The sequence below is a fragment of the Hyla sarda genome, chromosome 4 (genome assembly GCF_029499605.1).
Source record: "Hyla sarda isolate aHylSar1 chromosome 4, aHylSar1.hap1, whole genome shotgun sequence".
In the NCBI taxonomy this organism is placed as follows: domain Eukaryota; kingdom Metazoa; phylum Chordata; class Amphibia; order Anura; family Hylidae; genus Hyla; species Hyla sarda.
In genome coordinates this window covers 210,513,257-210,535,927 of record NC_079192.1, presented here as the reverse complement: position 1 = coordinate 210,535,927, position 22,671 = coordinate 210,513,257, and the positions used below count along the sequence as shown (strand labels likewise).

At 42.5% G+C, this 22,671-nt stretch overlaps 1 protein-coding gene across 3 annotated transcripts in view; it reads right to left on the bottom strand.

The window, feature by feature from the left end:
* PCLO (piccolo presynaptic cytomatrix protein) overlaps positions 1 to 22,671 on the bottom strand; it is a 376,472-nt gene that overhangs the window by 127,724 nt on the left and 226,077 nt on the right. For all 3 annotated transcript variants that reach the window (XM_056573406.1, XM_056573408.1, XM_056573407.1), the window contains exon 4: positions 14,788 to 15,339. In XM_056573406.1, the coding sequence (XP_056429381.1) occupies positions 14,788 to 15,339 (552 nt within the window). The remainder of the gene's footprint in view (positions 1 to 14,787; positions 15,340 to 22,671) is intronic.

Below are 22,671 nucleotides of genomic sequence, written 5' to 3'. Positions count from 1 at the left end.
CCATAGCAATACATAAGTCTCTACCATTGAAAATACTGGATACCCTTTAGATACTTGTTCTTGAAAGTACAGACTCAAACCCACACGTTTACAATCGCAAACTTCTATGCCCCAAACTAGGGCCAGGTCCACTGGCTCCTAGTAGCTCTCGATAGGCTGGAATTGTACGCAGAAGGCCCAATCATTTTGGGCGGTGACTTGAATGTGACACTGAAACGACTTGTAGACTCTACATCAGTCAGGTCTCATGTATCCCAGCGGGCTATTGCTAAGCTGAACTCTAAATTTGCTGACCTGTCTCTTCTAGATGCATGGCGTTGCCTCCACCCGACGGACAAAGATTTCACCCACTACTCAGCTGTACACGACTCGTACCAACGACTGGACTACTTGATGCTTCATTCCTCCTTGATCTCGAACATCACAGCCGCAGGTAGAGACGCTCTTACTATCTCTGATCACGTTCCTACCAACCTCTCTCTTTTTCTTTCTCCCCCCTCTCCGACCCAGCTCAGGTGGAGGCTGAATGAAAGTCTTTTAGACATCCCGCAAGTTAGGGAAGATATAGAGACACACCTCATGACTTATTTTAGTATTAATGCAGGTTCGGGCCATTCAGTCCCTGTGGTATGGGAAGCACATAAAACTTATATCAGAGGCATCCTTGTCTCATGGGGCTCCAAACTTAAGAAGAAGCGTCAGAAGCAAATAAACCTACTGCTCTCTGATATTTTGAAATTGGAAAAAACCCATAAAAGCACGAAAGCCTTAGCGGTCCAATCAGAACTGAAAGAGCTCAGAGAAAAACTTCTCACGTACCTAGAACAGAAATCAGCCAAATACTATCTTCATGGTAGACATAAAATATATGCCCATGGCAATAAGGGGGGTAAGCTTATGTCCACACTGATCAAGAAGGCTAGGGCGAAGACCCACATTCACGCGATCCGCAACCCCAATGGGTCATTGCACAAACTGTCACATAACATGGCACTCTCCTTCAAGGAATATTACCAGTCTTTATACAATCTACGAACGAGTGACACGCACACACAGATTGCAGAGAGACCTGATCTGATGAGCGCCTTTCTCCGTGACCTGAGTTTGCCCACTCTTACACCCGAGATGGGACAGGAATTAATCAGACCAGTGACGGAAGAGGAGATAATTAAAGTTCTTTCTTCCTTCCCACCAGGCAAAAGCCCAGGGCCAGACTGTCTGCCCCTCACATACTACAAGAAATTTAGCAACATATTGACATCTAGGCTCTCTGAATGGTGCAATGCGGCCTTTCTCGGGGAGACACTACCTACTCAGACACTGGAGGCCCATATTACATTGTTGGTAAAGGAGGGTAAGGACCCGGTCAAATGCAGTAGCTATCGACCTATATCACTGTTAAACCTAGATATAAAGATATGATATAGATATATTATTGTCTGTGCGCTTGAAGAAATTTCTACCACAACTAATTGGGAGTGAGCAGACAGGGTTTGTGCCGGGGAGGGTAGGGCGCACAAACACCTGGAAACTGTTAATGAGCATACACGAAGCCTCCTGTCGAGGTACGCCTCTGGTTCTTCTAGGTATCGACACGTTCGATAGGGTGAGCTGGCAATACATGAGGGAAGTACTCCTTAGATTCCAGATACCTGTCACTTATGTCAACGCAGTGTTCTCCCTTTACTCTAACCCGACGGCATCAATTCTAGTGAATGAGGTCGTCTCACCCCCGTTCCCCATAGGCAATGGAACGCGCCAAGGATGTCCCTTGTCCCCTACCCTATTCTTCTTGGTGAGGGAAACACTCTTACAAAAGGTTCACCAATTGGGTGAAGTTAAGGGAATCACCACACAGGGGGCGGAGTTAAAATTTCTTGCATTTGCTCATGACCTACTTTTCCTTTTGAGAGATCCAACATCTAGCTTACCACATCTTATTTCATTGTTCTCCCACTTTGGCGAAATTTCAAATTTTAAAGTCAACATACAAAAGTCAGAACTTCTAAACATTTCCATCCCAAAGTCACTTGAACGTTCCTTGGCTAAAACTACGCAATTTCCATGGGCAGCATCCTCACTGAAATACTTAGGAGAGCGTATCCCAAATAGCATCTCTAAGATTTATGATAGCAACTACAAACCATTACTAAAAGACATAGGTATGCTGTTGGGAGAGTATGACATTCCTTTAATCTCCTGAAGAAAAAATTTTGTCAACTGTTACATACTTCCTAAAATCAGATATGTCCTACGTATGCTCCCAATTGCACTACCCCAATCCTTCTTCAAACTCCTAAGAACTATGATCTCTAAATATATTTGGAAATCACATAGGCCACGAATAACACACAACATTCTAACTAGAAGTCCAAAGGAAGGTGGAATTGGCCTCCCTGACGTAAAGAAGATTTACAAGTCAATACAGTTGCAAAAGTGGATGGAGCTGACAGTTCCTCTGAGTCACCCATAGCATGGAAGCCTAGCTTCCAATAGGCACTTTGAAAGACTTATGGTTTCCCCCACATCATAGATATAGGGCTGACTCTCCTCATCTTCTATTCCAGGGCATGCAGTCCACATGGTCTGAACTCTCCCCTCTTCTCTCCCCCTCTGTCTCACCTCTTCTTCCAGCTAGACTTATATCTGTGACTGTGAACAGGTTCTCTGAGACCTTTCAACCAATGTGGAACAATCAACACAATGTTTCAGTGACTCAATTGTTTAAGGGTGGAGTGATGCCATCATCCGAGACTCTGAGGAGCCTACTCCCGACTCAGAGGTACTCCTTTCTACATATTCATCACTTCACTACATGCTGTGTACAATTCTGGAAACTTTTTGGTCCCCTTAGGAAGCCGAATGGGTTTGAGGACATGCTCCTAAGTTCCCTTCCCAAGCAGAGACGACTTTCTGGGTGTCTCGCACTCCTCAGTCAGACCTCCACTTCACCTGTGACCCATTTTGTGGCCTCATGGGCAAAGGAGCTGAATATTTCACTATCGGAAACCGATGTATCTCTAATATTGAAACATTCCCATGGCTTTTTGAGGTGTCTGAGAATCCAGGAAACGCAATTCAAACCCACATCCAGATGGTACAGGACACCAGAGTTCCTCTTTACACATGGCCTCTAAGATACGAATGTTTGCTGGCGTTGTAAACTACACATAGGTACACATGCCCATCTATGTTGGTACTGCCCGGTGATAGCGGTTTTCTGGAGAGAGGTTCTTAAGATTATTGATTCAATTACGCAAATAAAGAGGCTACTTTCTCCGGCAGCAGTGCTCCTGGGATTGCCTTGTCTGGGTTATTCTGGGGGAAATCATCATTGACCACACACTTCTGATGGCTGCAAAGACCCTCATCCCCTTACACTGGCTCCAACCTGAACCACCCTCCATAGAGGAGTGGTTTGCCAAAGTGCACCAGATTTGTAGGTTTGAGGGGATGCAACACAGAACACTCCATACACGTGACAGGTTTCTTAAAATCTGGACTCTGTGGATAATCTCCAACTTCTGTACAGACAAGGAAGTATAGATCATTAACCTGAGTTGGGACACACGGAGTTCTCTACATAGTCACACGCAGGTCACAGTTGAAGAGTGAGGGTGCAGTTGTCCACACTTGTTAGCTAACATACCAGCCGTATATAGTGATTCCAGAAGCCTTACGGTAAATACACATGATGCCTCCTCTGTTGCCTTTTGGGTGTATGTTTTGTTTCTACTAGCTGCCGCCTACTCCCCTAATCCCCTACTCCCCAACCACCTTACAAGCCTCACTGCCTACCCGACCCCCTTGCCGCCCTTCCGCATTTAATGTTCCTTTGGCTCCCTAACCCCCCACCACCCCCCCATCCTCCCCAAACATACATATTTTGAACGTTATTGGATTCTTGCATAGGTTATTAACAAAACTTGTGAATATGTCATTGTTAAGTGAACACGCTTCGTATAGATCTTTGGTACACTAAATTCTTCTTTCAAAGTTCAGCTACTGTCCATGTTTTGTATGTTACTTTGAAAACTAATAAAAATATATTTGATAAGAAAAAAAAAATCTGGTTGTCAAGCAGTTCCTGAAGTGTTCCCCCCATTTGCAAGACATCCTAACAATGGGAAGAAAACCTTGCATGCACTTCAGCCATTCGTACACCGCAATGCACACCCTCCATCAGCTGCAGCATCAGAATGGTATCCCCCAATATAGTCTGATTTTTGATGTTGCCACACGTTGGAATTGGCCGCTCCCTGTTTCAGCCAGCCAAAGCTCCACCACCTACGCTGAAGGGAGCTATGTGTCATACCCACCTTCTGTCGCTCCAGATGCTCCTGCTTCTCCTACTTCGAGTCAGTCATTACGCCAATAATCCATTGGCGAAGCCATGTCCAAGAGACAACAGTATGCGCCCACTCATCCAATGGTGCAGAAGCTGAACGTGCTCCTGTCTAAGTTGCTGGAGCTGCAATCCTTCCCTTTTCAAGTGGTGGACTCTGCACCTTTCAGAGAACTGATGGCTTGTGCCAAGACGAGGTGGAGAGTGCCAAGTCATTTCTTTGCGAAAAAGGCAGTACCAGCCCTGCACAATTTTGAGGAAGAGAAGGTGGGCCAGTCCTTGAGCCTGTCAGTGTGTACCAAAGTGCACGGCAGTGCCGAGGTCTGGAGCTGTAACTATGGTCAGGGGCAATACATGTCCTTTACAGATCACTGGGTGAATGTGGTTCCCGCACAGCCACAACACCAACTTGGACAGGTCACGCCGCTTCCTCCTCCACGCTCTCAGGCTGTTGGTCCTGTGACAGTGTGCAACTCCGCCTCCTCATCCTCCACCGTGTCCTCAGCCTCCATTGCCAAGACAAGTCTCAGTGGCCCTTGAGCATACCATGTATGCAGGGCACAGTGGGGTCACTGTTCTTCACATGGTTTGCCTTGGCGAATGGAGTCACGCAGGGGAGGAACTGCTAAAAGTAATTTGTAAAGAAATCAGAGCTGGAAAACTGGAAATGGGAACCATGGTGACTGACAACGGGAAGAACATCTTGCATGCGCTGCGACTGGGAAGGCTGAGCCATGCACCCTGCATGGCACACATGTTCAATCTGGTTGTCAAGCGGTTCCTGAAGTGTTCCCCCCATTTACAAGACATCCTAACAATGGGAAGGAAACTTTGCTTGCACTTCAGGCACTAGTACACCGCAAAGCACACCCTCCTTGACCTGCAGCGTCAGAACGGTATCCCCAACATTGTCTGATTTGTGATGTTGCCACACGTTGGAATTGCACCCATCCATATGCTGGACCGACTGTACGAACAGAGAAAAGCCATCACCGATTTCTTGATGATCCAAGCAGATAGGGGGACTCCCCTGTATGACTTCAATGTGAACCAGAGGCAGCTAAGACGTGAAACCTGCCATTTGCTCAGGCCCTTTGAGGAAACCACATTATTAGTAAGTCGCCAGGATTACGGGATGAACAACATCATTCCACTGCTTCATTTCCTACAAGAAGTGTTGGAAACGATGGCTGGTGAGGGCAATGGAGACATTGCGCCTACATCTCACGGCCACATGAACCCTGTGGGGGTTGATCCAGAAAAAGGGAATTGTGTATACTGACCACCGGCTGTTGGAATTGACTGACTATCCCAGGTGGTAGATTTACCATTTTGAAGTTCCTCAGTTCCAGTAGGTTTTAAGTTGTTAATTCTTTGTTGTGGTTCTTCAGTTGCAGAATTAGGTTGTATCATGTTTTCCTGTTCCTCCTAATGTCACTGGAACACACAATACTCATATTGTCATCTAATGAAGGATCCTTTTCTTCAGAGAATGTATGTATAATTTTATTATTTTGAATATCAGGTGGTATTCTGACAATTTCTGATTATAAAGGAATTTTGTACCTGGGACACAGGTAAAAATAAGTATTTTTAAGCGTACTGTAGCACATTTTCTGCCCTCATTAGTGCATACCACATTCCTACATCTAAGTAGTGTACTATATTGTACCTGTTAATCTCTCAATGGTCTATATACTGTGAAAGGACAACCAATAGTACACACCTGCTGCTGTTCTAGAAAAATACTGTTTTAAGCGAAGTGAAGCTTATTGTACTCCCCTCATATATGCAATAAGTATGTGAGGAAGAGTACTGAAACTTCACTTACAAAATCCATTATATCAATTTCAAAATCTTAAATTTACTTGTAAAAATCATATATTTCAATGGTCTCATCATGCTGCTGCCAACTCCAGGCTGTGCCATTCAGGCACTATATGGTCTCCTCATGCTTCAGCCATCTCCAGGCTGTGTCATTCAGCCAATATATGGTTTACTGATGCTGCTGGGCCTGGGAATAAATTTTTTTGTTATCGTTGCACTAGCTACCCAAAATCTTCAGTTTAAATTTCAAACTTCACCTTTTTTTCTTAGGGATTGTGAAGCCCTGGGGTCTCCTCCTGCTTCAGACAACTCCAGGCTGTGCCATTCAGACACTATATGGTCTCCTCCTACTGATGCCACCTCCAGGCTCTGTTATTGTGCTGCCATGTGACTCCTTGTTAGATTAGGTCTTTTGTACCCACACGCCGGGGCCTGAGGCACTAAAACTTGGGAGTTAAAAGTTCCATTTCAAAATCCTCAAATTCAATTTCAAAATCTTAGATTTCTATTTAAAATTCTTATATTTCAATGGTCTCCTCACGCTTTTGATAACTCCAGGCTGTGTCATTCAGGCAATATATGGTTTACTGATGCTGCAGGGCCTTGGTCTGGGAAAAAAAGTGTTATGGTAACACTAGCTACCCAAAATCTTCGGTTTAAATTTCAGAATTCAACTTATCATCTTAGGGATTGTGAAGGCCTAGTGTCTACTAGTGCCAACACCTCCACGCTGTGTCATTCAGCCACTATATGGTTTACTGATACTGCTGGGACTGGGTCAAGGGAATAAAAATGTTGTTATGGTAGCACTAGCTACCCAAAATCTTTGGTTTAAATTTCAGAATTCATTTTATCATCTTAGGGATTGTGAAGGCCTAGTGTCTATTCATGCTGTTGCAAACTCCTGGCTGTGCCATTCAGCCACTTTATGGTCTCATGCTGCCAACAACTTCACGCTGTGTAACTCAGCCACTATATGGTCTCCTCATGCTGCCAACACCTCCACGCTGTGTCATTAAGCCACTATATGGACTCCAGATAAAGGAAACTAGTCGAGGGTATTGTGGACTATAGGAGCATTTGTAGTGACGTCACTACTCCTCACTTTGCTTTGATACAGCACAGCAGCTTGGTTGAGACGCAACCGGCTGGAGCGATCTCCCGCTGCATCACAGGAGGAAACTCCACGGACACCAAAACAAAACCCCCGCGCCAGAGTTTGAGGACCCTCCATACCATCAGTAACCGGTAATCAGTGCTACAACTATGGATTATTAACGCTACACATGAACTCAGAAACACGCGCAGTAGGCAATAATCTATTTATCTGAATGGGCATCACCTATAGCAACCAGCGACACGGACGGCGTTAACACACACACAATTGCTGCTGAGATGCGTAAGGTACGGGACCAACACACCAGCAGTACATCTATTGTACATCTATAAGTATATACAGTAATAATTATAGACCATCCATTAACAACCATCCACTTTCTTGTATGTTTAATTCAGCTCAATCAAGCCTTCAGCATAACCTCCAGAACTACTCTGCACACCTATTTCCTAGTAAAGTGTCAGTACTGAAACCTGCTTCTGTCCTACAGAAACAGGTATGCTTTTCCCTTTTCTCTCCCTGTATTAACAACACACCCTCTCCAGCAGCGCATACCACTAATATATATACACTATATGGTCTCCTCATGCTGCCAACACCTCCACGCTGTGTCATTCAGCCACTATATGGTCTCCTAATGCTGCCAACACCTCCATGCTGTGTCATTCAGCCACCATATGGTCTCCTCATGCTGCCAACACTTCCACGCTGTGTCACTAAGCCACTATACGGTCTCCTCATAATTCAGCCTCATCCAAGCTGTGTCATTAAGCTACCATATGGTCTCCTCATGCTGCCAACCCCTCCACACTGTGTCATTCAGCCACTATATGCTCTCCTCAAGCGGCCAACACCTCCACGCTGTGTCATTAAGCCTCTATATGCTCTCCTCATGCAGCCAACACCTCCACACTGTGTCATTCAGCCACTATAAGGTCTCCTCATGCTGCCAAAACATCTATGCTGTGTCATTCAGCCACTATATGGTCTCCTCATGCTTCAGCCTCATCCAAGCTGTGTCATTCAGCCACTATATGGTCACCTCATGCTGCCAACACCTCCACGCTGTGTCATTCAGCCAATATATGGTCTCCTCTTGCCGCAAACACCTCCACGCTGTGTAATTCAGCCAATATATATGGTCTCCTCATGCTGCCAACACCTCCACGCTGTGTCATTCAGCCACTATATGGTCTCCTCATGCTCCCAAATCCTCCAAGCTGTGTCATTCAGCCACTATATGGTCTCCTCATGCTGCCAACATCTCCACGCTGTGTCATTCAACCACTATATGGTCTCCTCATGCTTCAGCCTCTTCCAAGCTGTGTCATTCACCCACTATATGGTCCCCTCATGCTGCCCACACCTCCACGCTGTGTCATTCAGCCACTATATGGTCTCCTCATGCTTCAGCCTCATCCAAGCTGTGCCATTCAGCTACTATATGGTCTCTTCATGCTGCTATCACCTCCACGCTGTGTCATTCAGCCACTATATGGTCTCTTCATGTTGCCAACACCTCCACGCTGTGTCATTCAGCCACTATATGGTCTCCTGATGCTGATAACACCTCCACGCTGTGTCAATAAGCCACTATATGGTCCCCTCATGCTTCAGCCTCATCCAAGCTGTGTCATTCAGCCACCATATGGTCTCCTCATGCAGCCAACACTTCCAAGCTGTGTCATTCAGCCACTATATGGTCTCCTCATGCTGTCAACACCTCCACGCGGTGTCATTCAGCCACGGTATGATCTCCTCATGCTTCAGCCTCATCCAAGCTGTGTCATTCAGCGACTATATGGTCTCCTCATGCGGCCAACACCTCCACGCTGTGTCATTCAGCCACTATATCGGTCTCCTCATGCTGCCAACACCTCCACGCTGTGTTATTCAGCAAATATATGGTCTCCTAATGCTGCCAACACCTCCACGCTGTGTCATTCAGCCACTATATGGTCTCCTCATGCTGCCAACACCTCCACGCTGTGTCATTCATCCACTATATGGTCTCCTCATGCTGCCAACACCTCCACACTGTGTCATTCAGCCACTATATCGTCTCCTCATGCTGTCAACACCTCCACACTGTGTCATTCAGCAAATATATGGTCTCCTAATGCTGCCTACACCTCCATGCCGTGTCATTCAGCCACTATATGGTCTCCTCATGCTGCCAACACCTCCACGCTGTGTCATTCAGCCACTATATGGTCTCCTCATGCTTCAGCCTCTTCCAAGCTGCTGCATTCAGCCACTATATGGTACCCTCATGCTGCCCACACCTCTACGCTGTCATTCAGCAACTATATGGTCTCCTCATGCTTCAGCCTCATCCAAGCTGGGCCATTCAGCTACTATATGGTCTCCTCATGCTGCCATCACCTCCACGCTGTGTCATTCAGCTACTATATGGTCTCCTCATGTTGCCAACACCTCCACGCTGTGTCATTCAGCCACTATATGGTCTCCTGATGCTGATAACACCTCCAAGCTGTGTCTATATGTTCCCCTCATGCTTCAGCCTCATCCAAGCTGTGTCATTCAGCCACCATATGGTCTCCTCCTGCTGTCAACACCTCCACGCGGTGTCATTCAGCCACGTTATGATCTCCTCATGCTTCAGCCTCATCCAAGCTGTGTCATTCAGCGACTATATGGTCTCCTCATGCTGCCAACACCACCACGCTGTGTCATTCAGCCACAGTATATTCTCCTCATGCTGCCAACACCTCCACGCTGTGCAATTCAGCCACTATATGGTCTCCTCATGCTTCAGCCCCATCCAAGCTGTGTCATTCAGCAACTAAATGGTCCCCTCAAGCTGCCAACACCTCCACGCTGTGTCATTCATCCATTATATGGTCTCCTCATGCTGCCAACACCTCCACGCTGTGTTATTCAGCAATTATATGGTCTTCTAATGCTGCCAACACCTCCACGCTGTGTCATTCAGCCACTATATGGTCTCCTCATGCTGCCAACACCTCCACGCTGTGTCATTCATCCACTATATGGTCTCCTCATGCTGCCAACACCTCCACACTGTGTCATTCAGCCACTATATCGTCTCCTCATGCTGCCAACACCTCCACGCTGTGTCATTCAGCAAATATATGGTCTCCTAATGCTGCCAACACCTCCACGCCGTGTCATTCAGCCACTATATGGTCTCCTCATGCTGCCAACACCTCCACACTGTGTCATTCAGCCACTATGTGGTCTCCTCATGCTTCAGCCTCATCCAAGCTGTGTCATTCAGCCACTATATGGTCTCCTCATGCTGCCAACACCTCCACACTGTGTCATTAAGCCAATATATGGTCTCCTCTTACTGCAAACACCTCCACGCTGTGTCCTTCAGCCAATATATATGGTCTCCTCATGCTGCCAAGACCTCCACGCTGTGTCATTCAGCCCCTATATGGTCTCCTCATGCTCCCAAATCCTTCAAGCTGTGTCATTCAGACACTATATGGTCTCCTCATGCTGCCAACACCTCCACGCTGTGTCATTCAGCCACTATATGGTCTCCTGATGCTGATAACACCTCCACGCTGTGTCAATCAGCCACTATATGCTCCCCTCATGCTTCAGCCTCATCCAAGCTGTGTCATTCAGCCACCATATGGTCTCCTCATGCAGCCAACACTTCCACGCTGTGCCATTCAGCCACTATATGGTCTCCTCATGCTTCAATCTCATCCAAGCTATGTCATTCAGCCACTATATGGTCTCCTCATGCTGCCAACACCTCCACGCTGTGTCATTCATCCACTATATGGTCTCCTCATGCTGCCAACACCTCCACACTGTGTCATTCAGCCACTATATCGTCTCCTCATGCTGCCAACACCTCCACGCTGTGTCATTCAGCAAATATATGGTCTCCTAATGCTGCCAACACCTCCACGCTGTGTCATTCAGCCACTATATGGTCTCCTCATGCTGCCAACACCTCCACACTGTGTCATTCAGCCACTATGTGGTCTCCTCATGCTTCAGCCTCATCCAAGCTGTGTCATTCAGCCACTATATGGTCTCCTCATGCTGCCAACACCTCCACACTGTGTCATTAAGCCAATATATGGTCTCCTCTTACTGCAAACACCTCCACGCTGTGTCCTTCAGCCAATATATATGGTCTCCTCATGCTGCCAAGACCTCCACGCTGTGTCATTCAGCCCCTATATGGTCTCCTCATGCTCCCAAATCCTTCAAGCTGTGTCATTCAGACACTATATGGTCTCCTCATGCTGCCAACACCTCCACGCTGTGTCATTCAGCCACTATATGGTCTCCTGATGCTGATAACACCTCCACGCTGTGTCAATCAGCCACTATATGCTCCCCTCATGCTTCAGCCTCATCCAAGCTGTGTCATTCAGCCACCATATGGTCTCCTCATGCAGCCAACACTTCCACGCTGTGCCATTCAGCCACTATATGGTCTCCTCATGCTTCAATCTCATCCAAGCTATGTCATTCAGCCACTATATGGTCTCCTCATGCTGTCAACACCTCCACGCTGTGTCATTCAGCCACCATATGGTCTCCTCATGCTTCAGCCTCCTCCAAGCTGTGTCATTCAGCCATTATATGGTCTCCTCATGCTGCCAACACCTCCACGCTGTGTCATTCAGACACTATATGGTCTCCTAATGCTGCCAACACCTCCACGCTGTGTCATTAAGCCACTATATGGTCTCCTCATGCGGCCAACATCTCCACGCTGTGTCATTCAGCCATTATATGGTCTCCTCATGCTGCCAACACCTACACGCTGTGTTATTTAGCTACTATATGGTTCCCTCATGCTTCAACCTCATCCAAGCTGTATCATTCAGCAACTTTATGGTCTCCTCATGCAGCCAACACCTCAACGCTGTGTCATTCAGGCACTATATGGTGTCCTCAAGCTGCCAACACCTCCACGCTGTGTCACTCATCCAATATATGGTCTCCTCAATGTTGTCAACACCTCCATGCTGTGTCATTTAGCCACTACATTGTCTCATCATGCTGCCAACACCTCCCCGCTGTGTCATTAAGCCACTATATGGTGTCCACATGCTGCCAACACCTCCATGCTGTGTCATTCAGCCACTATATGGTCCCCTCATGGTGCCAAAACCTTCACGCTGTGTCATTCAGCCACTATATGGTCTTCTAATGTTTCCAACACCTCCATGCTGTGTCATTCAGCCACTATATGGTCTCCTCATACTGATGCCACCTCCAAGCTCTGTCATTGTGGCGCTCTGCAGCAGTGATCCTAAAAGAGATGCAGATAATCTGCATGTAATTCTGAATAACAGTGTTATTTCACTACTCCAGCACACTCCATATGCGTGTTAGAACACAGCAAAGTATTCTACACCCCCTATTGAGGCTCTCTGTAGGCCAGAAATAGTCATTTTTAATATAGATTTTTCACAAATAAATTCAGATCAAAACAAATTTTTTCGAAAAATTTGGCGAATCGCCCAAATCAAATTTTTCTAAAGTTCGCTCATCTCTGGTGTTTGCCAAAATTATAAAAAAAAAAAAAAAAAACCTTTGTATTTTTCTGTATTGTAAAATTTTATATTTTTCAGACAAATGACAAGGACAATGAATCTGGGGTGCCAGTCTGCTCAAGTGCCACCATTTGGCATACAGTGTCACTTGCCCTTTTCAGCTCCTGTATAAAACTCTTTTTTTGTAAGTTAAAAAAATCATTTTACCTAATAGAAAAAACTAGAGATCAGCGAATGTCCTGAAATTTGTTTTGGTCTAATTAAACTGATTGTTGGATTTAGTTCAGATACTGATATGAATTTAAAAATACAGGAGCAGGGACTGCTGTACAGTACATTGAGTGGCCATGCACATTAAATGGACCAAATGCAGAATGCCCAGCTCAGCTATTGTATTGGTGAGTGTAAGTAGCAATGCATAGAGCATCATGGCTTGCATCCAGGCCACTCATTGGATACTCCTTTCTGACAATCGTCCTTGCTCCTGTACAAATTTTCTATAGAGTGCCATGACTAGGACTCATGTTAGGGGAGGAAGTCCCTGATCCTGTACAGTATGCAGGGGTAATAGGCAGCAAAGACTTTAAAAAAAATAAATAAATAAATAAAAAAAATTATGATCTGATGGCAGAATGTGAGTAAACTACTGGGTTACACATTTATTTGCAATTGGGAAACTTTTTTTTTTGCAAACAATATCATGGAACAATCCCTTTAAGGAGAATAAATAACCGAATCATGTGCACATTATTTATCCTTTGGTACCTTTTCTAACAAAATGATCTAAACATGCTCAAACCATATACTCTATTGAGAAAGATAGTTCAGGTGATAATGGATTGGAAAGAAAATTTTAGTTTGCAAATGTGTTGATACAGAACAAACTAGAAGTGAGAAAGGACAATTATATAAGCACGCAAGTGTTCTCACAAGGGTTATATAATTGAAAGCACATTCCTGCATAGGCCTGTCACATCTATCATAGACTAAGTGGGTTTACACTGAAATTTTGTTTTATGTCAGGACATATAAAAGCATACATTGTTTTCTCGCATTATATTTGCAAACGTTTAAACTACTCTATGTGAAATAAAACAAAGTGGTTTTCTGGATATTCATGGTGACAAGAGCAACAACTGCTTTTTTTGTAGCTATCCAAATTCAGCCAGACTTTTAATCAAGTGCAAATCTGTTATATGTCCTGATATAAACATTGCTGGTGACACTATTTATTACTGAGAACCCAGGATCATTGAAGGGATTGTTCTACCATAACAACTTTTCCACTATCCCTCATTCAGTCCTAACAGTTGTGGTTTCAACAATGGGGACCTGAGTCTCTCATCAGACCAGAGAATGAATGGAGCTCTAACATGAGAATTTGGTCCTGTTCTAGAGATCAGAGAGAGTCCAGCAGTCAGCCCTCCTGTGATCCGGTGATTATCCTGTTTACTCGTTTACTCAGAAAACTGCAATATGTCCATTAATCTCAGCTAAATGAGGCATTTGGGTAAATGCTTCTTATAGAAACCATTACAAAAGGGAAAGGAAGAGTTCTCTGTAGTCTTCTATATCACGCCAATGCTTGTTACTGCTCTATAATGTTTTTCATGTTGCTGTTACTTCTAAAATTGTGCTATAAAGACATAGACATGATCCAGTTTTCTGTGTAAATGCAGAATATGGGAGATAGCCTAGCAATAAGTGTTCACTCACTAGCTCAGGGAAAACCGATGGAAATTAGAGATGGTATAAAATACCATATACAAGTAAAACGTTATATAATTGACATAAACAATGCTACTCTTAAATAAAGTTGCATTTTTATAATATAGTTCAGAAATGACTTATACTAAGTAAGAAAAGCCTCTTAGATGTAAACAGTAATGAGAAGTGATCTGAAAGTCATAGTTTAACAATATTCCTGTCAATTCATTTTACTACAATGCTAGTTGATTTATAAAGCAATTACTACTTACAATCTTTTCTTTTCCAGTTTCATGATCCATAAGTTGGCTTGCTTCAGGTTTAATTCCTTCATCACATGTTCCACCATCAATTTCCTTCAAAGCTGTTGCTGAAAGGTCAATCATCAAATCTTGCTTTGGCATCAATCTCTCTTTAGCCTGTAAATTATCTGCAGCTACTAGTGTAGTGTCCTGTATAGCATCGTGATCTTTAATGGGCAGTAACTCTGTTACTACAGGGGCCGCCAACACTGTATCTTTTTCTGTTACTACTGGCTTAATTTCTACAGGCTGGAAATCTTTGCTTTTTTGATCAAGAACATTATCAATCTGTCCAATTTTTTCTTCTGAAGGTTTAGAACTGTCTTTTTTTAATACTTGATCAGTTGTTCTTTCATTTGTCTTTACATATGGTGTTGACGGTTTCTGCAGTTCTGTAGGGGCAGGATGTTTTGGTGAAGATTTAGGTGACAGTCCTAATGTTGGAGGCATCTTGTCTAAATCCCCAAGATGTCCTGAGAGTGCCCTTTGGGTCTGGCAATTTAAGCATAGCCACTCTGCAACCTGCAAAACCAAATAAAAATACATGTGATTTAATTTTTGTTATGAAAGATATTGTTGCTTGTATAGAAATATTCCCATTGTTGATTTTGTGCATTATATCATTATATTAATTTAACAATTGATTACATTTTACTATACAAATATGTTGATAAAGTTTCAAGAAAATTATTCAGTGCAGGACTCCTAAACTTTTATTCCAGGCCCATTTAGGCCTATTGTAATATCTGCTATACCTACAAAGAAGACTATTTTGTGCCTGATAACACTGTTCCAGGTTACATCTGACCTAGGAGTCATTTAAATGCCTGAAAGCGGACTCTTGTTGGTCAAGAGGTGGCATTTTAGACCAAATCAACAGACTACAACAGTATACAATGTTAAACAACTGCAGCTATCTGTAGTACAACTGTCCTTTGAAACTATGAATCTTTAGAATCTCCACCATTAAAATGTTAAGATGTTAAGATAGTGTTAAGATAGTAGGAGTCTGATCATGTGCATACTGTGAATTCTCGTAGAATCATGGAAGAACATACAGGTAGATCATTAGAAGGAAACACAAGTTATCCTACTAATATATGAAAATAGGAAAAAGTCATTAACCAGAGTTCCCTCAATAGTAAGTCTATCTAGAGTAGGGTTCACATAGAGCACCATTTTAATAGTGCCAGCCTGAGCACCCCTTCCATAGTGCCAGTCTACATTTTGACTTCATCAAAAGTTCCCCCATAGACAGCGCTAGAGAATGTTCACATACAAAAAATAAATAAAATACCAGACAGAGTGACATTATGGATAGGAGTGGTAAGGGAACAGTAATGGTGACAACCACTTATTTTCACGGCCACTTGGGTGGCAGTCATTTCTAACAGCAGATATCAGCCCCAGAGACAGTGACTAACCAACCACTGCTGTCAGATGGGCTTCAGGCTAAATAGGAAATTTTCTGCTCTAACAGAGTTTCGAGAAAAAGGCAAGTACATTATAATTACCCTAATAATTACAAAATGAACATTTAATTTAGGGAAAATAACACATATAATAAATGCATCACTAAGCAAACAATTTTTTTTTTTTTAAGAAACATCACACACATATTTTATTAAGATTATCATTGTTTGTTTATTCAGCTTTTCTCTTTCAGAAAATAAACATATTTCATTTTTTATTTATTTATTAAATACTGAATAACTCTAGCCATATTCATATTTTTCATGGAATCCGACAGCCACTGTGTTATATGACCTACTGCTACCATGGCATCACCCTTGCATGCTCCTGTCAAATTAAATAAAGATGAGTTGACTGAAATAATCTATGTTGGTACATCTAAGAAAAATGGCTATGTCTGACCAGGTTAATTGAAGAACTTGAACTCTCTACGCTTAGTTCTTTGTATTTCTTACTTTGCACTTGTATATGAAATAGAAATTTGGTTTATGCTTTATTGTTAAAGGAAACGGTCATCCTGTTCACCCACACTAAATCCAATACACCGGGTTATAGTCCGGGTGAACAGGAGACCAATGCGATGTCTCTGACTATGATACTTACCTTCATTCCAGCACCCGGTCCCTCCATAGGTCTGCTTCTATCTTTGCTGAATTGCATTCTAGAGGTGTGCCCGCCGGGTGAATTTGAATAATTATGGTCACTAGTCACATCAGCGCTCAGTAGGCACAAGCGCTCATGTGGCCAGCAGCCATGAATATTCAAATTCACCTGAAGGGCCCATCTCCAGCACGCAATTCAGCGAAGATAGAAGCTGATCTTCAGAGGGACCCGGTGCCGGACTGAAGGTAGGTATCTTATTGAGAGACCCCGCATCGGTCTCCTGTTCACCCACACTATAACCCGATGTATTGGGTTTAGTGTGGGTGAAGAGGATGACCTTTTTAAAACTTTGCTGAAAATATAAGTAGCAGTACCCATAATCTGGTCACTTACGACAGTCACACACTTATCTGAGCTCTTATCTTTTCTTTCCTCCCTGACCCTTTGTTCCTGACACTTATGAAGGAATAAAAACCATCCAGCAAGCAAATCCCAGGTGAGTGCGTTACTATTCTTTCTCTGTTTCATTACTTGCTAACACTTTAGTTCCATGTAAGCGCCCCCAAGATATTGCCGCACCACCCGTCTATTATCTTATCTCATAATCTATCAGAATAATCAAGACACCCCCTTCATAGTACAGTGCTGGCGCTGTTTCTTTCATCACTAGAATCTCTCATGGTAAATGTCCATTTAAAGTGACGAGCAACTATTTGAAGATAATACAAAGTTACAAAGGCTGTACAGTTTTACACCTTACATGGTCATACGTGATAGATTTTTTTCTCTAAAAAATTAAGTGGGGCTCAATGCCATCTGTCATATTTTATAGCAATTCATGAGCTTCAATAAACCTCTGGTGTTTTAGAACTGGTGAATGGACAAATAAATAAGATTACAGAGTTGTCAGCATACAATGAGAATTGGTCATAGCCAATCTGCATGCAAATGGTAATAGATGAAATACTGGTTAGTCACCTTTTTCAATACATACTTCATTCTAAATATGGGGTTATGTGCTTTGGAGCAGTAATTTTTTATACTGTAGAATTATTTACAAACTAGAATAATTTCAAAATTGAGTAAGGCTGGGTTCACAGATGTCTGGCATTCAGCATAGGAGAACTCAGCCTAGATCTTGACGCAACTGATGCCACAACTGATGACAAGTTGTCATCAGTTGTATGGCATCCGGCATCCATTGTTTCTGGATGGCGGACAGGGGAACGCTGCAAGCTGCATTACCGTTTGGTGCCCTCCGGAGGGAAACTATGCTGGACAACTGATATATGGAACCCAGCCTAACATTACCACTTTTGAGTTAGTGAGTGTACAGTTCAGACAAAAAATATTCAATATAAAAACTAATCTATGCTACATTTTGTCCTGGAACTGTTCAGGCGGTATGGCTGCTTTGTATTAAAGGGGTACTTTGGCCCTAATACATCTTATCCCCTATCCCCAATTTTTCATTCAGCACCCACCTTTGCGAGCTCTCTGCCTCCTCCCATAGAGCCTTCATGCCCCCTCCAATAGACTTGCATTGAGGGGGCGGGACGTGATGTCACACGGGGGCGGAGTTGGGATGTTACGATACTCCGGCCCCGTGGTCATCACGCTGCACACTCGGAGCCTCCAGCGCTGCAGAGAGCTCGCAAAGGTGGGTGCTGAATGACAGATTGTGGGGGTCCCCAGTGGCAGGATCCCCGCAATCAGACATCTTATCCCCTATACTTTGGATAGGGGATAAGATGAATTAGGGTTGGAGTACCCCTTTAATAACATGGGTGATTGCACTTTTTTTCTCATATTTTAAAGGTCAGTCTTTTTTTCAATTTGTGCTCCGGCTACTTTTCATATGCAATGCTATGGAAACACTTTTTTGAAAGTTTCTATTAAAGAAGGTATTATTAAAATACCTGTGGTTATATAGGCTTATATATGCAATGAAAAACAACTATATTTTAGGCAAATACTAAATTTGCAAGATAATTTTATTACCTTTTTACTCTATTTCTTTTAGCTTCATAATCTCACCTCCCTTGCACATTCACACCCTATAGCCTCCTAATCTCATACCTGAGCCAAGCATTCACACCCCATTTTACAGAAAAGGTTTCAACCCATCTAACTATTCAGTGTAAAGGACAGATATTAAAACCCTTACTCTACCCCCATTTACACAAATGGGGGTAGGGTGGTGGTGGTGGTGGTGGGGGGGAAATCTAAGTGTAGCAAGAAAGTAAAAACACTGTTGGATTCAGGACACCCAAGGATTTTAAATTATATAAAAACTCAATGGGGGACATGTATCATTATTTGTGCATGGTAGAAGCAGTTTACCCCTTTTGTCGAATTCTAAATTATGCGCAGATGTGCTAAATTTATCAATCAAGCCCAATGAGTTTTCTAAATTGTGGGCAAATATAGTAATCTCCTCATAACTTCGCTCTTTGAAAAATGAAATTGGTGATTTAGAGCATTTTTCTATGTGCAGTCCAAGATTGCTTATATTTACGTAAAAAATATGATCATTGCGCAAGATTTCTGTGGGTAAATGAAATGCATGCAGTTAATAAATTCGTGAGTACAAAATATGTAATTTCAAGGTACACCGAAACATGCACATATGGAGGAAATGCTCCACCAGAATGTACGCAAAAAAAGACGCAAAAAAACAGCTTGCGCAAAATTTTGAGACAGGATTGCTGGGTCCTTAGTAAAGTTTTTCACTTTATGGTTCTGAATTATATCTGGGATTATGGAGAGGTTTTAGTTAAAGGGGTACTCCGGTGAAAAACTTTTTATTTTTAAATCAACTGGTGCCAGAAAGTTAAACAGATTTGCAAATCACTTCTATTAATAAATCTTAATCCTTCCTGTACTTATTAGCTGACCAGAGTAAAAGGAAATCCCCATAGCAAACATATTATGTTCTGAACAGTTCCTAAAATGGACAGAGATGTCAGCAGAGAGCACTGTGCTCATGATGTCAGCAGAGAGCTCTGTGTTTCAAAAAGAAAGAATTTCCACTGTAGTATTCAGCAGCTAATAAGTACAGGAAGGATTAAGATTTTTTAACAGAAGTTATTTACAAATCTGTTTAACTTTCTGGCACCAGTTGATTTAAAAAAAAGTTTTTCACCAGAGTACCCTTTTAAGTTGAAATATGTGTTATATTTACACATCTGTACTCAAAAGAGGCTTGGCCAGTGGCTAGTTTTGTGGAAGGTATATGGGGCCGCAACCACCAGTGGCACATTTACCTGTAGGCACATCCTAATGACACATTTACAGAAATGTGGCTGGAATAGGCAGTTGAAAACTTTCTATATAGAGTCTGCTTGCAGAAGACACCTACCTACTGGGGACTCTACCTAATAGAGTATTCCGTTTTTTTAATAAATGATACATATTACAGTCCCGAATAAAGTACTTCAATGCTCATAAAATTATTTTAAAAAATGGGACAAGCCTATGGCAATGTAATAAATATGTCAATGCTGTTCTTTTCCTGCCATGAAGTTTTCTTTTTCTAAAGAAAACAAGGCTATATTTATGCTGCATTAACAGATGCAATCTTCGGTGTCTTTAAAGGTTTCCTCCAGGTTTTCTGGTTTCCTCCCACATATTGATAGGTAACTTGGCTTCTTATAAAACAGGCCTTGAGATTGGGAATCTGGATTGTGGGTCCCATTGTCCCATTTTCATATACACACCGTTTTTATGTTAAATTAAATTTATTAACACATTTGGATACAAAGACACTTTTTTTTCCCTTTAAAATAATGTTTTCTTAGCAAAACTGGGGAAGCTTGCTACACGAAAATGTATAGAAAAGCTTGAGGTGCCATAAAACATAATGTTTATTGGTCTATATTAAAAACCACCAAAATTAAGGCAAAAGTCCATTCCCAAGATAGTGAAAAATAATTATAAACTTATATACAACTAGACCTATCTGCAGGTCTCACTGGTCAGCATTGACTATACCATATTACTTATATACCATATAAGTAAATACATAGATAATGCTTAAAAGGTAGTAGGCTTGCTACATCTTTTTTTCCCCCCAAAAGTTGATACAATTTTACAACTGTAATTTTCAGACTGCTCTTACATGCACAGTGGTCTGTCAGGGTAAACCAACAGGAGAGCCACACATTGCTTTATATTATCCTGCTAGAAGTCCTAATGCCCACAAGAATGAAAATGGGTTTTTAAGGTTAATATGTTAATATGATCGAAAGAGTATTCTCAGGATAGGCCATCAATCACAGATCGGGGGGGGGGGGGGGGGGTGTCAACACCCATCACTATTCTTTAATGGAGTTTTCCTGCCGGGTAGATGTTTTTTTTTTATTAAGAAGCATTAATCACCTCATTGATCCCCTGCCGCTTTTGTTCCAAAGTTTGACGGATCCCCACTGACATCCTTTTTAACATTTTACCATTTAAACACACATGTTTGATGTTGAGTTACAAACAGGAAGTGGAAGAAACATGCTGAGCGTCAGGTGCAGATTCAGTGAGAGGAGCCAGCCTGCCGCTTTTTAAAATATATTCTTGCTGCTTTTAAGCAAGAAGATAAGTTATGATTTTAGGCCAAATGTGAACAGTTGGGCTAAACAGATGAAAGGGGTACTCCACTTCCCCAGCGTTTGGAAAAAAAAATTCCGAATGCTTGGTGTGGGCTGTGGGCTATGTGACATCACCGCCATGCCCATTATGAAGTCAAGCCATGCCCCCTCAATGCAAGTCCATGAGAGGGGCATGGCAGCCACCACACCCCATCTACTATTTTCAATACTGCGCATATTTAAAAATGCTGTATTGAAGTACAAGAACTACCCTATTGTCTCTGTGTATTCTATTATTGTTACACTTCATATGTAGTGAATAATGTTGCTCACGATTATTCGCAATTCGAAAATTCATCGCGAATATCGCATATTCGCGAATTCGCGAATATTACGAATTTCACGATTAAAATTCACTATTACAAATATTCGTCTTTTTTTCAAACTGTTTTACAAACTGAGCACATTGTAGGGATCTCCTTCAACTGATAAATGCAATGCTTGTATCATTTCATTGAAGACCCAGGGATGAGACTGTGAGGCAAAAGGTTTATGCATGCGAATATTCGCAATGCGAATATTCGTGGAAATTCCACCCTACTTATGCCTGTGAGCCAATGAGAGTTCTGCAAGCACAGTTGTCAGAGCTTAGCAATGTTCCTAGCAACGTCTCTCGCATGATATTATAGTGCGCATGCGCAGACGAGCGAAATTTTGCTATTAATTTTGCATTCTCAATAGCGAAATTTCGCAATTCAAAAAAACGTCACGAATATAACGAATATTCGAATTTCATGAATATGGGACGAATATTCGTCCTCATATTCGCAAAATATCGCGAATTCGAATATGACATATGCCGCTCATCACTAGTAGTGAATCAAATAAATAATCCCAGGATTACAGGACATATTTTTAGTTACATATTTTTACACATTTACTGAGATGTAAATTATGGTATTTAATTGAGCTCACTTTACACTAAAAACTCTTAATGTGAATTTAAGCAACTCTGCCAGCAACAGATTTATGTTGTCTGTTTTTCAAGCCTGTAGCTATAGTTGTTCTTTTTTGTTCATTAAAAATAAAAATTTATTTTAGCAACAAACTGCCTCGGCAGAGTACAGTAGAAAGACATGCACAACACTCACAAGTGCATCTTTTCTGAATACAATTTTTCTTATATTGGACTGAGAAG